Raw genomic sequence first — 17,835 nt, 5'->3', positions numbered from 1 at the left:
TGCAACTACTGCATTGCAACTCTGCTGTAGTAGCACAAAAGCAGACAGACAATCCATATGAATGGGCATGGCTGTGTTCCAATAAAATTGTTTTACAAAAACAGGCAAAGTGTGGGATTTAGCCCCCAGGCCACATTCTATGGGACACCTATCCACAATTACCTGATTTGCTTGACCAGGAAAGGAGTTGACAGCTCTGGTGGAGAGTTTGGGGATAATGTGGGGAAGATACATTAAAGGATTAAGTAAAGATTTCTTAGCTAGGACATAAAAAGTGTAAAGCATAAAAAAAAGATAAATAATTGGACCTTACCAAAATCTAGAACTTCTACTCTTGGAATGATAATGATAAGAAAATTAAGACAAACTATAGCTAGTAAAAAAAATACTTGTAAAACATATATTTAATAAAGGCCAGATACACACCTATGAAAGATTGTTACCCAGAATACACAAAGAATTCTCAAAATTCAATAATAAGAAAACAAACAACCCAATTAACAAGTGGGCAAAAGATCTGAACAGATGTTTGTTCACCAAAGAAGAGATACTCATGGCAAATAAGCACACGAAAAGATGCTCAACATCATTTAGTCATTAGGAAAGTGCAAACTAAAATCTCGAGATAGTACTACACACTTATTAGAATGGCTCAAAAAAACCTGACAATGTCAAATGCTGACAAGCATGTGGAGTGACTGAAATTCTTATTCACTGCACGTGGGAATGCAAAATAAAATGACGACTCAGGCAGTTTCTATAAATTAAATATGCGCTTTCCCTGCAACTCAGCAATCCCACTTCTAGTTATTTACACAGGGGAAATGAAGACATATGTCCACAAAAAACCTAAACATGACTTTTTAAAGAACCTTTATTTATAACAGGCAAGGCAGATTTCGAGGAGCACAAGGGCGGGTCATCCAGAATTATGACTACTAGTGACCAGGGGGTGGTAATGGTGATTAAGGCTCTCCTTCAGTAACTAAGGTATTTCCCTCCAGACCCTTCTATGAGAAATGTAGATAAGCTTTTATTTTCCTGGGAAACTGGTTAGCATTGGTGTGGTGAGATGTCTCAAAAAGAAAGAAGACCAGTGTTAGTTTCAGGTAACACAGGTAAAAGAAGTTACACTGGGCCTGGAATGGTAGTAACCCCAGCTTGGCAGACACTGCTCTCAGCCCTTTCATGCTTAACCTAACGCTTCAACTCAGCTCTGGCCTCTCCCCGTCTAGGTCCTCCTCCTTCAACTTGGGGGATTGGCTGTTCCTCCATTTCCGGCTTCTGGGACCTATATTCACTACGGCTTCCGGTGTCATGGCGTCCTGAGGTCCCGGTAGTTGGTGAGGCGGCTGCAGGCACCTCCCTGCGGCGCCGCTCGTCCGGCGGACGGGGATGTGACCGCGGGTCTGCCGGCCTGCCCGGGGCGTCACGTCAGCTCCCGTGTCAGCGCACTCAGTTCACATCAATGGCGGGGTCCGGCTGCGCGTGGGGCGCGGAGCCGCCGCGGTTTCTGGAGGCCTTTGGGCGGCTTTGGCAGGTACAGAGCCGCCTGGGCAGCGGCTCCTCGGCCTCGGTGTATCGGGTGCGCTGCTGTGGCACCCCTGGCTCGCCCCCCGGCGCCCTCAAGCAGTTCTTGCCGCCTGGAACCACCGGGGCTGCAGCCTCGGCCGCAGAGTATGGTTTCCGCAAAGAGAGGGCGGCGCTGGAACAATTGCAGGGTCACAGGAACATCGGTAATTGCTGCTGTGTCCCTTCTTTTCTTACCCAGGTTCCAGTCCAAGCGTACACTTGCCTCTCCCAGTTTGATCTTCCATCTTTCATCCTTCAGGCGGGAGAATTGGGTCTTATCACTAGGCTCAGGCCCCTTTTCCGTCCCGCTTTCACAGTGTTACAGTCTGCATACGGGGCGAGTTGGTGGTCTGCTTTGCCCGGTGTCTGTCACATAGTAGATGTTCAATATGTTCGCTTTCACTTCGTGCCTCATCGGAGAATTCTGCACCTATTAGCATAGAGAAATATTTTCTCTAGCGAAAGGAGGCATATCTTCGCTTAATTGTCATTTCTGGAAATTTTTGAATATGTGCATGCCAGTGGAAAATGAGAAATATTTCTAAGGCTTATGGCATCAAGGCTAATAACTCATATACATATTACTTGCTATGTATTTAGTATGGATTTGGAAGAAATGGAGTCGTTATGAAAGTGTGAAACTTAGAAACACTGTATACTGTATTTCATGACTCAGATATTCTAAATTTAAGATATATAATAATTCTTGGTGACTGGTCCATGAGAACTGGTTTCATTGTTATTACCCCAACAGAGAGCTTATTAATTAGTTATGGCTAATTAAGAAATCTTTTATTTCCTGGCATGCATGATCCAGATTTGATTTGAAGAGTGACCTTTTTTATATTACCATTTTGGAGAAGAATTTCATAGTACCAGTGGTGCATATTTTTTAACTTGGTGATTTATAACTCTGGTATTTAAGAAGTAAAATATTTTTCAGGCCTATGGACTTGTTGAATCTTTGCAAGATTAGGTTAAAATGTCATCTGGAAAGTCTTAATCTCTTAGTGTTTAGATTAGAGTATTTTGTATGTAAAAAAATAAAGTTCAATTTGGTTTTCATATGTTTGATGCTCAGTTTCAGAGAATTATTTTGGAGTTTTACTTCTGATCATCCTTGCTTGGCATCATATTTGCTCAAGACTGAGTGATTGGTGAAACACAATTGGAATCATTGTACCATATTTAATATCTTTAATGGTAATCAGCTTCTGCTGGTTGTCTCATTTCATTAAAATAATCCAGTTGTCCAAAACTCTTACTCATGGAGGAAGTATATATTATAGTAGAAGCTTGTTGCTCATCAGAGATATCCTTATCTAGTCTATCCCAGATTTATATTGAAGAGTTTTATTTACTTTAGTGGTAACTTACATTTTAGTCTAATTTTAAAGCATTATAAATTCATTTCTTTTTCTAGTGACTTTGTATGGAGTCTTTACAATTCACTTCTCTCCAAATGTGCCATCACGCTGTCTGTTGCTTGAACTCCTGGATGTCAGTGTTTCGGAATTGCTTTTATATTCCAGTCACCAGGGTTGCTCCATGTGGATGATACAGCATTGTGCCAGAGATGTCCTAGAGGCCCTTGCTTTTATTCATCATGAGGGTTATGTCCATGCAGACCTTAAACCACGTAACATATTGTGGAGTGCAGAGAATGAATGTTTCAAACTCATTGACTTTGGACTTAGCTTCAAAGAAGGCAATCAGGTAAGAAATACCTTCTTTTTTGCCGCTACAGTTTAAAATATAGTGGCCTAAGCCAAATATTTTTTAAAACAAAGGTGGTTTAGTAGGGACTTAAGAGGCATTTCTATCTAAAATATTGAAATGCCTAGCGATGAAGCAAACAAAAAGAATTTCATTGCCACCATGTAAAAAAAACTATATGTGGCTCTACTTCCTGGCAGAGTGCATGTGACAGCTCTGGCAAACCCACCATTCTCCTTTATTATCTCTTTGCAGAGTGTCCTTTTTAACAGCAGTGTCTAACAGTTAAGAGACTATCTGAAATGTACAGCTTGCCTGTGAGAACTGCGTAGTTAATGAACCAAAGAATTATGGTAGCCATGGACTGAAAATTTTTGGCATTTAGTTTGGTGGTGGTTTACTGTACTTTAAAGTAGTAATGGATAGAAAGTGAGTAGCTTTTTATTGGTTGTAATATTTATTCATCTTCTTTAGGATGTAAAATATATTCAGACAGATGGGTATCGGGCTCCAGAAGCAGAACTGCAAAATTGCTTGGCCCAGGCTGGCCTGCAGAGTGATACAGAATGTACCTCAGCTGTTGATCTGTGGAGCCTAGGAATCATTTTACTGGAAATGTTCTCAGGAATGAAACTGAAACATACAGTCAGATCTCAGGATTGGAAGGTAAACTGCACCAATGCTTTGCTTTGGGGTTCTTAAGCCCAGTTTAAAGGCACCCAATTTATAATGGTTCTTGTTGAGGATTCTGCTTGTCTCATTTCATCCATGCTTCTCTTTCTGTTTTTATGGTACCTTAAATGCCACTACTCACTCTCATGGCTACAGATAGCCGGTGAACATTGCATTCTCACTATTCCTAGCTTAGGACCTGGCATATAGTAAGTATTTGAAAAAATGTTTGAGTGAATACATTTTTCTAAAGAAACAAAACTGATTTCTTTTGCCTAGTAATTTAGTTACACTAGGTTCTAAAGTATTATTAATACAGCAGTAGGTTATAAATTAAGTAATCATCTTTGTATAATGCCTGACAGTTAATGCTTTAGAGTTAAAGTATTTTAATGCACAATCTCATTGAATCCTCCCCAGAACTCTATGAGGATAGTTAGAGCAGGTATTGGTTTTTCTTGTTTTATAAATGAACACCTGGAGGCAAGATATGTAAAGCAGCTTGCTCCAGATCATGTTGCAGACCTGGGCTTCAAATGCTTTACTTCCTACTCAAAGTTCAGCACTGTGGCTAAGCTTCTAGACTGCCTCATATTTATATTCCATTTGTGAACTATCCTGGTAAAGTAACCATTGCATATAACATTGTTTCTGTGGGAGCTTGTGTTGGAAGTTCCAAACCACTGATATATGCATGAACTTTTTATATATGTTCATAACTTAGGAATTAATTACATTGTATCTTCAAACATAGCATGAGGCCTTTTTGTTGTAATATCGGTGTCCTTTTGGCTTGAGGCTTGATAAATAATACGATACTTAGGAGTTATTATTGGTTTTGGTATTAAACAGCAAGTCTTTTTTTTTGCTATTTTACCATGTAGTTTTATTTTTTAAAAATCCCTGATCACTGATTTCTGGCATAGCAGTTCCTGGAAGGAATACTTTAATAGCCACATCTAATGCTTACTTTTGGCAGAAAAAGTTAAACATAGCTATCTATGCCAGTAAAAGCAGTATCATTCTAGTACTCCTAAACCATCAAGAGACTTCCTAAACCATGAAGAGACTAAGTATTCTTTCTCTAGTGTTACTTCCTGGCAGAGTGCATGTGACAGCTCTGGCAAACCCACCACTCTCCTTGGTTTATTATCTCTTTGCAGAGTGTCCTTTTTAACATCAGTGTCTAACAGGTAAGAGACTATCTGAAATGTACAGCTTGCTTGTGAGAACTGCCTAGTTAATGAACCAAAAAATTATGGTAGCCGTGGACTGAAAAAGAATTATGGTAGCCATGGAGATTTTTGTGTGATATTTGAAGACATGATGTCTACTAATGGAATCCCCAGTATTCACCCCTCTAGATAAAACATCATTATTTTATGTTTTATCACCTTTTATAGAGGCAAAATTGCCAAGTAGGTATGAGTGTGGGATCTGAAGTTGAACTACTAGGGTTTGTATCTTGCCTCTTATTTAGGTTCACTAAATCACAGTTTGCTTTCTGTCAAATGAAGATAATAATAGCATATATTTCATAAGGGTATTGATAAAAAAGAACTGATCCTTCTAAAGTACTTAACATGGTGTGTGGCACATGGTTAGTATTCCAAAAATTTTAGTAATAATGATGGTATCAGGTCTTTTTACTTGTATACACAGCTCCAAAATCTCAGGGAGAAAATGTTATGCTCCATAAGGATTTAGATTGTGAGTAATGTGACACATGCAGCTTTTTAAATATTGACTCATTTTCTCTTTGATAGTTTATTTCTGTCTGAAAACCAATTGAAATCATCTCTAAGACACCCTGCTTCACCTATCACACATTCATTCCTCACTTTGTGTTGAACTATATTTTTATGTGGTGCTTTGGTATTTGTTTACTTACTCATTTAATTTATGTTCACAAAGTGCTAGGTATTGTTCTAGGTGCTAGGAATAGAGAAAAAAAAATGTTCTTCCTCTAGGAGCTTATAATTTATGTACATAATCTCCTACATTAAGATATAAGATCAGAAGAGATTGTTTTCTGTTTTATTTTACTAACCAAACAGTATAGTGCTTTGGGCCTAGTACTCAGTAAATACAGAATGAATCGAATGACCAAAGGAAGACTTTTCTCCCTTTTTTAGGCAAACAGTTCTGCTATCATTGATCACATATTTGCCAGTAAAGCAGTGGTGAATGCCGCAATTCCAGCCTATCACCTAAGAGACCTTATCAAAAGGTACATTACATGTACTTTAACCTTGCTTTGGGTACATTTACTATATGAAACAATTCTTTTACTGAATGGGTTTGTATTATTATTTCTGGTTTGCCTGATCATATAGAGGTTTTGCTCCCTTAGGAATAACAATTTTAGTTAGGTATTCTATACAGGCTAGTTTCCTTTAAGGAATATAAATAATAGGTAGTTTTACTAAATTCTTTTTCAAGGGAATGTTCTTTTATTCTTGGTGAGTGCCAGATGTTGAATTCTTCCTGGCATCGATCACTGGAACATATGTTTGGGGCCACTATACCTTCGGCTTCTTGTAACTCTGGCAGTTGTATTTATTTGATGGTATACAGGTTTTTAAATAGGGTCTTAATTAACTAAAGACTGAGTTTATTTTTGGACTACAAAAAAAAAACCACAAAAAAAAAACCACTTGAATAAGGTAATTATTTATTATACTTCAGTTAATTTCCGTTGAAAACCTGGAGACAGATACAGTGTTTCTGATTTCTAAATAAATCTAAAACACAATATATATTTTAAAAATAAGAAGTAACAGTGTGCTATCAAACAGTTGGCTTTTCAGGTTTCTAGCATTTTTATAAAGCCGGAAATGAATAAAGTAATCAGCATGCTGGAAAACAAGTTCCTTGATCAAGTCAGAATATTACAATTTCTTTAGGCTATTGGTTCTATAAACCTTCAAATTGTTTTTAAACTTTTTATTTTAGATTAAAGATTCACAGGAAGTTGCAAAGATAGTAGAGAGGTCCCAAGTATCTTTCACCCACTTGCCCCCAATGGTAACATTTTATATAACCTTAGGGCAATATCAAAACCAAAAAGTTGATACTGGTATAATCCACAAACCTTATACACACTAACTTGTGTATGTGTATTTCAAGTTAGTTTTAAATAGATGTTAATATCTGATTGATATTAGATATTACAAATTGCATTTTTATATTGAAAAGATGGCAGTGTAGAATTATGTAATAGATTCTAGCCTGGAAGTCATCTGTGTTCTAATATTGGCTTTGTTATTTGGGTTTTTGTGTCACTTTTTTTAAATAATAGCTGGTTTTTTTTCCTAATTTTACAACTAATGATAAATTTGGAAACTACAGTAAATTGTGGTGAAGAAAATAAAAATTACAAGCCCACCTTTTAGTTTTAGCCCTTTGGTATATTTCTTTCCAGTGTCTTTCTGCATTTGTATATGAATTGTGATGTACCCAAATTGATTTAACCTTTTTTATCATACAGTAAAACACAAATAACTGAAAACAAGAATAAAAACAAATATGTAGCTTAATGAATAAGGTGAAGACCATTTAACCACCTTAAACAGAACTTTGCCAGCTACCTTAGAAGTCCTCTGTATGCCCCATCCCAATCTCAGGCCCTTTTTTTCTTCCTAAAAGTAACCACTACCCTGACTTTTATGATAATCACTTCCTTGGTTTCTTTGTAGTTTTATTACCCAATGTACAATCTTAGACATTATGGTTTAGTTTTGTTCTTTAAAAAAAAAAAATCCCTGCTATGTCTTTTTTTTTTTTTTTTTGCTAAGTCTTTTTTAAACTGAGGATCTCTTCCTCCCCTGTCCCCCCTTTCTCCTTACAGTTTATTTGTTGAAGAACCTTGGTTGTTGGTCCAGTATAGTTTTCCATACTCTGAATTTGCTGATTGCATCATTATGGTGTAGTTTCTTTGTTCTCTTTATTTCCTGTAAATTGATAGTTGTAAACTAGAGATTTTGAGTTTTGCAGGGTGGGGGGGTGGGGGGTAGGTTCTATTTTGTGTGGGAGGTGGGAGTGGGCAGGGCAGACAAGACTATAGAGGTGGCTGCCTCTATTTTTTTGGTGTTAGCAACTCTTGATACTCAGTGCCCAGATTCATTACTTTGTTAGGGGTTGTAAAATGGTGATGTTCTTATTCTGGTCATTTATTGTTCATTTGGTTACCTAAGATAAGATGAATGTTTGATTCTCTATGTTTACTAGTTTTCAAGATTATGAGTTGGCTCCCTGTCATGCTCAAAGTGATAACTCCTTTTTTTAGATTCAAAGTATAATTATGAATGAATAGATTTAAATATAATGTATTTCAATCCGTTGCAGTTTTATCCTGATTGAAGATGACATTTTTCCATCTTTGGTGAATGGGATTCCCTGCAAATTTGTTCTGATAGAACTTACTATCTTTTTTTTTTTTTTTAAAGGGATAAAGAGTTTAATGCTACCCACTAAGCAAGAGAGCAGATGACCAATCTGCCCAAAAATCTGCCTCTCAGAGTCTAAGGAATTCAGGGTTTTTATGGATTCAAAAGAGGAGGGGGCTGGGGGATGGAATTGTAATCATTACAATAGAAAGTATAAACAAGGGTGAGACTAGTTGAGTTTCAGAAATTTTGAGTATTAACTTCTGCCTGTTCTATAATATAGAAAGAAAAACATCTATATAATGATTCAGTAATTGTAATCATTTGTTAATTTTTAATTTCTTGGTTGCAATCCCTCCCTTTTATTTCTTTCTATTCCTTGATCTTGAGGGATAGCTTGGCGATAAAAGGAGTGTTGTCATTATGGGGTGGAGGAATGAATCTGGTTGATGCTCTTGTAGAGACTGGTACTTCTGGGTTATAGGGCTTATGTGGCTTAGGAACAATCTGGAGGCTTTAAGTCTCTAAAAAATAAACTTAATAAACTTTATGAGTCTTAGATAGCTCCCGGGGTTTTTTTTTTTTTTTTTTTTTAAGGGTCTTCAGGAACACTGTTTGTTGGGTCTTGGCATACTGTGGCAGTTTGCAATATCTGGTCGAAACTTGCACAAGAGTAGCCCCCAGAATGACCTCTTGACTCCGTTTGAAATCTCTCAGCCACTGAAACTTCACTTTATTTCTTTTCCCCCTTTTGGTCAAGAAAGTATTGCCAATCCCACGATACCAGGACTCATTCCTGAGAGTCACGTTCCACGTTGCCAGGGAGACTTACAGCCCTGGAAGTCATGTCTCATGTAGGGGGTAAGGTAATGAGTTTATTTGCAGAGTTTGGCTTAGAAAGAGAGAGACCATATCTAAGCAACAAGTGAGTTTTTTGGGGGTGACTCTTAGGCATCAATTATAAATAGGCTTAGCTTTGCCATTACAAAAATAAGTTTCATAAGGGCCAGCCTCATGATCGAGAGCTTGCCTTATTAAATTGGAAACCCCTTTTGCTTAAGAGAATAGTAGAAATATCCCAAGTGAACAAGTTTAATAGTTCCATGTTTTTCTCCAGTCCCTTAAGGGACTTTGCAAATATTTTTTTCATTTTATGCCCAAAACACTCTGAAAGCATCAAGGTATTACATCAACTTTACAGAATACTGAGATATCATTCCCAATTCTGGGTTCCATGCCACATAAAGTTGAATTAGGTTTTTTAAATAAGCTGACCAGATGGGTTAAATTGATAGTGCGATGCAGAAAATTTAAATTTTGGACAAAATAAATATCTCTTCCTTTGGTCTCACACAGAAGTTGAAGTCTTAAAATACAGATAAAATCGTCTTTTACCCTGTATTCTTATTTACCTTAGTCCTAACCAGATCAGCTTCATTCACCTCTGTAACTGAAGTCTGTTTTTCAACTCCTTTTATGGTTATGAAACTATTTCCAGAAATAAACACATTTCGCAGTTGACTTAATTTGGGGTCATCAACCACAAACTGTAATAGAAGTTTTTTCCTGTCTCACCTTTATACATTTACTAGGGTTATTTAACTAATAGGTAGAATATAATCATAGTTTATGTACTTGCCTTGCTTCTTCTTTAAAGTCCCTTTTTGTTGAAGATGAAGTTCTGTCTTACAGCTGATTGTTAGAGATGCGTTAGAGCAAAGTGTTATAACTGACAGGTAAATTTTGTTGTTTCCATGATCTGCGACCTTTTAAGAACAACTGAAACCATGACTAACAACATCATACTTTTGTCCAACATGCAGATCGGTATCAGGATATATAGCATGGACAGTGAGAACATTGTCAAGTCTTTGAGAATTTTATGAAGTCTCTAAATAAATGAATAACATTTCACAAATTTAGCTATCAGGGTGGAAAATTCCTTTTAACTATTGTAATACCTCCCAAGTATTTCTTATGTAATATCACCTCACTTTTACAATGTAAAAGAACAAATCGTTTGCAACAGTTTGAAATAAAAGACATCCTTTATGGTGCGATTTTGGGAGGGCAAAATGTCAAAAGTTGTCAGGTTTTAACACTATGCTAAACAGGAAAATGGGTTACTGTGAAACAATATTTGGTTCCTATTTAACCAAAGTGACAGCAAAAAGTCTTCTAAAAATAAAGGATGATAAGGTCAACATAAACATCAGCAAGAATATTATTCTGATATGACATAGAATCTGTCTTCTAGGCAGAATACTCAGATAGTTAAGAAAAACTTTTTATAACTTTTGTTAAGAACAGAACAACATTATGCACAGTTGGACACAACAAGCTCTTACGAAATATTATAACAAGCCTCTCACATTTTTGGTTCGTCTATGACAAACTGAATTGATTTTCACAGCCCTTCTAGAATGTTCTGTATCCATTCAGGCCTTGTCTTACACATTAGAACTAGCCATTTACAAAACTACGCTCTCTTAGACAAGCTTATCAAATTTTAGTTAGCATTGACTACAGCAAAATTTACTTCCACAAACTAACACAGCTTCCCATATTCACCAGGCTTTCTCCTACACATTCTCAAAACTATACCCTTATCTTTAACAAAGCACATCCTGAATGCTTTACATGCCTGCATACCTTAAGTTACCAAAAAGAGCTTATAAAGCACAATTATTTTAAAAAGTTTGTCAAACTAATAATTTAGTTTCATTAAACACAGAATTACATTTTTCAGCATCTGAAAAATCTAATAGATATAATAATGTTCCTTTTTCTATTAGAGGTAAAAACAATAACAACAACAAAAAAAAACCTCTTTGTTTTCATGTTATCCTAAAATTATGAACAACTCAAAAGCATTAAACTCTGGAAAATATACAATTGTTTAATTTGTCCCAAGCATATATCCAGGAAAACTTTTCCATAGCTATCAAGGATATTTTCTCTAATTTGGGAATTAGATCTTAATCAATTACCCCCATCCCAAGGCTATTTGTATTTTAATAATTTGTTTATTGCAGTTACCTTTGCACAGGTACTATTGGAAAAAAATAATTTTAAATTGGGGAATGCTCTCAGAACAAACATGGCCTATTCCACAACATTTCCTCTATGCCTACCATTTCTGATCTTCAGTCCCAGTAGAAAGAATTCTAAACCAAGCCTATTCTCCCCCATCTTTCTGCTCCCAACCCTTCCTCCATAGCTGCCTTAGCTGGTAGGCCCTGGGGGTAGGAATAGGTGAGACAGAAAGAATGAGACCTGGTTTTAAAAGTTTTAAATGAGCCTGGTGGGATTTAAGACCTTAGGGTGGCCTTAGTATTGATTAGAGTCCCTATGCCTTTCTTTTAATTGTTTCCAATTATAGATCTATTTCACCTAAAGCTGTTACTCCCTAGAAAAACGTTTTTTGCCTTTCCCTGAGGCAGTCCTCTACTGCCTTCAGGAAATTCTAGGGGCCAGTTTCTTTCCAATGTCCAGGTTTGTTTACAGTAATTACAAAACTAAGGCTTTGAACCCTGGTGCCTAGAGGGTTTTTTCTTTTTCTCTTTTTGGGACTCCAGGAGTACTAATTTATATATACATTAAAATACATATTTATCTTAAAGCAATTCAAATAGAGCTCTTTTAAGAGTTTTTGTTTGCCAATTTGGTGTTCCCATCTGGAGGTAGGAAAATATACATTGCACAAACAGACACATATAGAAGGTTAGATGCACAAAAAAAACCCAGAAACATAGAGATATAAAACTCACTAATTTGAACTCTACTCTTTTATCTTTTTTCTGGTATGCTTCAATATTATAAAGCTTCTTGGGCCTCCCTGTTTGTCTACTCCTATAGGCACATGCTGGAGGGGTAGAAGTTTTGCCAGTGGCTGTGCTGCTGGTTTTCAAGAGCAGCCCTGGCTAAACTGAGTACCCTAGCCAGTAAGGGGAGGGGAAGACCATTTCTATCTCAGGATCTTTTACCTCTGATAAAAAGGGATACGGAGGAGGAGGAGGAGGAGGTAGGGAAGCTTTCTCCTTTCCTTATCTATTGGTTATAGGATGCAGGGGGATCAGAACTTACATCTTGGTAGCTTCCTTACCATCTAGTATGACTGTACTTCACCACTTCTCTAAGAAGCCTGGTTTCTTGTAGTAGGAAATAGTATTTTAAAAGCGCAATCTGGATACTAGGAATACTCATTGCTACTGGCATGGTCATTGTTTCTCGGTCTTTTTGGTGGACAAGGTTCATGCTGATATTTCCAGTTCCAATTCAGGACCACAGGGTTTTTACTTACCCTCTTCTATTTTACATCTCTATCTTCTTTCTTCCACATCAAGAATTCTGGTTCTCAAAGAAAAAGGGCATGCTAGAATTATAATATTTTATAATTATCCATTTGCTTTCATCTGCATTACAGGTAAAACAGTCTCAGAATAGTGGTACTCCAATAAGATTACTGAAAACAGTTAAAATTTTCTTGCATATGCTCTTCCCATTCTTCCCCTGTTTTTAAAAAGTAGTTATTTCTGTATAATTAAGAGTTTATAGCCATTGTATATTATATAATCTCACTTAACTCATGTCTTCCTAGTTCTATACCTAACTATATAGTTAATGTTCATATCCTTTTGTTGATGTCTCTAGTCATTTTAGTTTGCTGAAGCTTGTTTTCTACAAGATCATAGGATCAATATTCTCTGAATTCTTGCATATTAATAATAGCTTAACCATGTTCATTATACTTGAAAGTCTGTAAAAATCCTTGGCATGCATTTTTTTCCTTGAATGTCAAATATTTTATTCTGGCATATAATGTTCTTAAAAAGTCTGATGACACTGTCTTTCCATTAAAAGTCATTTAGTCTTTTTGTCAAGATGCTCAAAGGATTTTTTTTTTTTTTCCAGTTCTCTAATTTCATTTTATTGACGAATCAGCAACATTTGACGTAGGGGATCACTCCTCCATCCTTCACAATGATTTTTTTACTTAGATTCCAACCAACTTTCTTGGTTTTCTGAGCTCACTGGTTCCTTCCTCCTCTTCTCCATGGCCTCTTTTTTTTTTTTTAAATTCAGTTTTATTGAAATATATTCACAAACCATACAGTCATCCATGGTATACAATCAACTGTTCACAGTATGATCATATAGTTATGCATTCATCACCACAATCTATTTCTGAACATTTTCCTTACATCAGAAAGAATCAGAATAAGAATAAAAAATAAAAGTGAAAAGAGAGTACCCAAACCATCCCCCCATCCCACCCTATTCGTCATTTAGTTTTTACTCCCATTTTTCTACTGATTTTTTTTTCAATTTTTTAACTTTGTTTATCAAAAAATTAAAAACAAACAGGCAAACAACCACCAAAAAAACCCCACAACATTTCAAACAAAGCAATGGATTAAGGAAAACAAATAACCTAAAATAACTACTTTGCTTCCAATATGTTCCTACCATACCCCAAGAAAATTAATAAACCATGTCCAAACAGAGGAGTAAGAAAAACAAATAATCTAAAATAACTACATTGATGCTCAAAGGATTTAATCTTTTTCTTAAAAGTAGTAATTATCAGAATATATTTTGACTTTGAATGTTAGGGATCTATAATCTCAAGAATATGGTATGCCCCTTTCAACATGTAGTTTCAGAATCTTTTTGTTTTAGGAAGCATTTTCTTAAGTAATAGACTTAGTATCTGTTCTGTTACCTTGCTTTGGTTTTCTTTTTCAGGCTCTCTTATTCTACATATGTTGGATTTTCTTTGCCTATAATTCAGCATTATCACTTTCTCTTAAATCCTTTTTATTTCTTTCTTTTTAATTTAAAAATATTTCCTGCTTTCCACCTTCTTTTTCTCTTTAAGTGCATACCTGTTAACGTATATTCATCCTTTTATCCCTTCTAGCTTCATCTTAGTTTATGAAATAATTTTTCCTTTTTCATCCAATTCTTTCCTGAGTTCTTTAACCGCATTTTTGAAATTCTCTGATTTTTATTTTTGTTCTTTCATACCTTGTGTCATTTTTAAAAATGTCTTTAGCTCATTTTGAAATAGTTAGATTATAGTGTTCATTTGTGTTGCAGACATGTCTTTCTGGCAGGCATTCATTGTTTGGGGGGTATTTTACTGTTTGCTTCTTTCATATAATTAACTTTTTTAAAATCCTTTTTATGTTGCTCATTTTTATGTGAACTTTTAGAAAGAGTTGTGGTTGGGATAGCTTTACTTATGCAGGGCTCCCCCTTCTGTAATGTTTTTTGTGGGTAATGTTAACAAAAAGAAACATGGTGCCTTGTTTCTGAGATCTGCTGGCTCTTACCCTTCCTACCTTTTTCTTTGACCTTATTTCTCTCCTTTAAAAAAATTTAAACTCCATCCTGCTCAATTTGGATTCTGTTCCCAAGAATTTCTTCTCAGCCTAGGATTTTGCAGTAGGGGAGGGAACTTTGGCTGGTTAGTTTTGAGAGGTCCCAGGACCTAGACTACGCCAAGCCCTTCAGACCCTAGCAGAGGACCCCTTATATTCTTCTGATGCTTGTAGTTTCAGCTACTTTTCTCAGACTGATCTGCTGTACAGCTGGTGAGTACCTGGTGGTTTGGGGTATTTTGAATCATCTGTTCTCTGGTTCATCAGATCAACCATTGCTTTCCTCTGCTTCCTCCTACATAAATGCTCATATGGTGTGAGTCTTACTGTTATTGATGGTTTATCCTTGGCCTCTTTATTTTGGAATTTATTGGTGATACCTTGTCACCTAGTTTTTTTATGGATGTTGTCCATGGGTTTTTGGTTCTGCTTATGGGTTGCTCTGTTATTAGGGGGATTTCATAAGATTGAAAAGTCATCCCCATTATCTTCTTTTTGTTTTAATTGGGTCACTCTAAATCTATGCCTAGCCTTTTTCACTTACTGTTAAAGAGTATGGATAATTTTTTAACATTGCATTTGTTAATTTCAAAGAACATTTTAAACCACAGCATAAAATATTATATCATAGGTATGTATCATAATTTATTGAATCATTTACTCAAATAGTATTTATATTCTTTGTAGGTGAGTGATTTAGTAAATCGTGCTAATATAATTAATGCTGCAATGAACATTTAGACTTTTTAGTTTTCCTTAATGGTTGCATTTTTGAAAGATTTGACAGTAATTGTAAATATACCTATTTTTGTATGTTAGTATGCTTCATGATGATCCAAGCAGAAGAATTCCTGCTGAAATGGCATTATGCAGCCCATTCTTTAGCATTCCTTTTGGTAAGTTATATAGTTATTTTTTCCTTGGTCATGTGGTAGTCAAAAAAGACATCAGAGCTAATTAATATTCCCAAACTCCTTTGCCTGGTGTTCATCAATTTATTTTTGGAGACGTACATTTAACCATACTTTTATGAACTTTTAATAGCTCCTCACATTGAAGATCTGGTGATGCTTCCTACTCCAGTGCTAAGACTTCTGAATGTATTGGATGATGATTATCTTGAAAATGAAGAGGAATACGAAGGTTAGTGCTTCCTAAACTATATTTTACTGTGTTTTTCCTAACTCTATAATAGACATGTATATCCATGAGATTCTCTTATTTCCTAGTTTCTATAGTGAGGATGTTGAACCATTTGATCTCTACAGTACTCTTACTCTTTGATTCTTTTACATATCATAAGCCTTTACCAAATTAATAAAGGAGGTTAGTTTTCCTAGCAAATACTGTCTGTCTGGTCTTGCTATTCTCGTTCTGCTCTGTGCTTTCATTTCTCCCTTTTAACTCTCTTTTTATCTTTTCATAGCTCATTTATTCAACACATTTTTACTGAGCACTTGCTGTGTTCCACTCTGAGATTATTTCCTGTTTTCAAGTAGCTAACACTAGTAGGGATTCATGTATGGAAGCAAATACTTTCAGTTTGGGTAAATCTGAGGATGCAGTAATAATGTACAGGGGCAGAAAGGAAGGCTACCTAACCCAATCTGAGTGATTGGCGAGAGCTTCTCTGTGGAGTTATACCTGAACTCAGTTAGTAATTAGAGTTGCTTTTTTAAAAGTTGAGGGGTGGAGGAGGAAGTAGCACAAAGGCATAGCGATGAGACAAAATGTGTCATGTTCAGAGGACAGCAAACTGGTATGGATGAATCTTAGGATATTTATTGGGGAGTAGTCAGAGTACAGGTATCTAACAGACTTGTTTGCTGTGTTTAAGAATGCGGATTTTATTGCAGAGATAGTAATACTGTATGAATATAAACTACATGAGAGAACCTTGCCTGAAGCCTAGAATAGTCCCTGGCTTATGGTAATATTTGTTCAGTGAATATTTAATCTTTATTGAATGCATAAAGGAGCCATTAAAGTTTTAAAATAGGAGAGTGACATTTAAAAAGAGCATTCTGAAAGCAGAGTGGTGAAGGGACTAAAACAGAGCCAAACTTGGACCAGGGATACTGGTTGTAAAGCATTTTGCATCAACCCAGTACTAGTATTAGAGAGGTAATTTTGTGTAGTGGTTAAAAGTACAGACTGGGATCACATTCTGTCTCCATCACTTATTAGCTTCTTTGACCTGCAGTGTTCTCATCTGTAAAATGAGAATAATAAATAGTACCTATCTCAGAGTCATTGTGAAAATTAAATGAGTTAATCTATAGAAATTTCTTAGAACAATGTCTGGCAATGTAAGCACAAATGGTAAGCAGTCGGTAAATATTAATTACCTTTAACTACTAGAATGTAAACTCTGCCAGATCTGGGATTTTTAAAATTGTTTAGTTTACTGTTATAGCCACAGCATCTAGCACATATTAGGAACTCAAATGTTTACTAAAGGAAAGAAGGAAGAAAGGAAGGAAGGATGGAATTAGAAGTTATATGTTAAGAGTCATGCCACAGAATGTGATGAGTGCATGGGTATGAGAGAAGGAGTGAAGCAGGACAAGGTTCTGGACTATTCCCAGACTTGTGAGTTGGGCCACTTGGTGAATGGTCTTGGTAGTTAAAGAGAGAAGGATTAGAGGATGAAAAGCAGACCTGGGGATTAGTTTTGGAGAAGAGGAGGGATACCTCTTCTACTCACTGAAATAGTTTTAGGGAGAAGTAATGTTGGTTGTGGCTGCACATGAGTTTTAAGTGAGAGTAGTTAGGAAGTCAGTGGTATTCTCATGCAACAACCAATATTTTCCCAGTGTCCTTCTGCACTCAATGTTGAACTTTTCTAATTTCTTCCAATTGTTTACTTATATCATTTTATTTACATTCACTGCCTTAGCTATTATTTGTTAACAAATGATCCTCAGCTATTTTACTATTTTCTAAGTCTTGACATATTTTAAATTTCTGTATCTTCTACCCACAGATTATATTTAATTTTATATCCTAATATTTAAGATAGAAAAAGTTGAAAGCAGAAAGCCTTATTTTGTCACTGTTTCTTCTTCCCTTTACTTTATTTCTTGTTCCTTGTTTTTTCC

At 35.9% G+C, this 17,835-nt stretch overlaps 1 protein-coding gene across 1 annotated transcript in view; it reads left to right on the top strand.

Annotated features, from left to right (window-relative positions):
• Positions 1-1,307: 1,307 nt before the first annotated feature.
• The window catches only part of UHMK1 (U2AF homology motif kinase 1), a 34,202-nt gene continuing 17,674 nt past the window's right edge, over positions 1,308-17,835 (top strand). The window contains exons 1-6 of the mRNA XM_037825476.1: positions 1,308-1,736; positions 2,996-3,288; positions 3,763-3,954; positions 6,096-6,190; positions 15,554-15,630; positions 15,779-15,877. Coding sequence (XP_037681404.1) covers positions 1,469-1,736; positions 2,996-3,288; positions 3,763-3,954; positions 6,096-6,190; positions 15,554-15,630; positions 15,779-15,877 — 1,024 coding nt within the window. The 5' untranslated portion in view covers positions 1,308-1,468. The remainder of the gene's footprint in view (positions 1,737-2,995; positions 3,289-3,762; positions 3,955-6,095; positions 6,191-15,553; positions 15,631-15,778; positions 15,878-17,835) is intronic.

The sequence above is a fragment of the Choloepus didactylus genome, chromosome 2 (genome assembly GCF_015220235.1).
Source record: "Choloepus didactylus isolate mChoDid1 chromosome 2, mChoDid1.pri, whole genome shotgun sequence".
In the NCBI taxonomy this organism is placed as follows: domain Eukaryota; kingdom Metazoa; phylum Chordata; class Mammalia; order Pilosa; family Megalonychidae; genus Choloepus; species Choloepus didactylus.
Note: the sequence above shows the minus strand (reverse complement) of the source record. Positions and strands in the feature narration are given on the sequence as shown.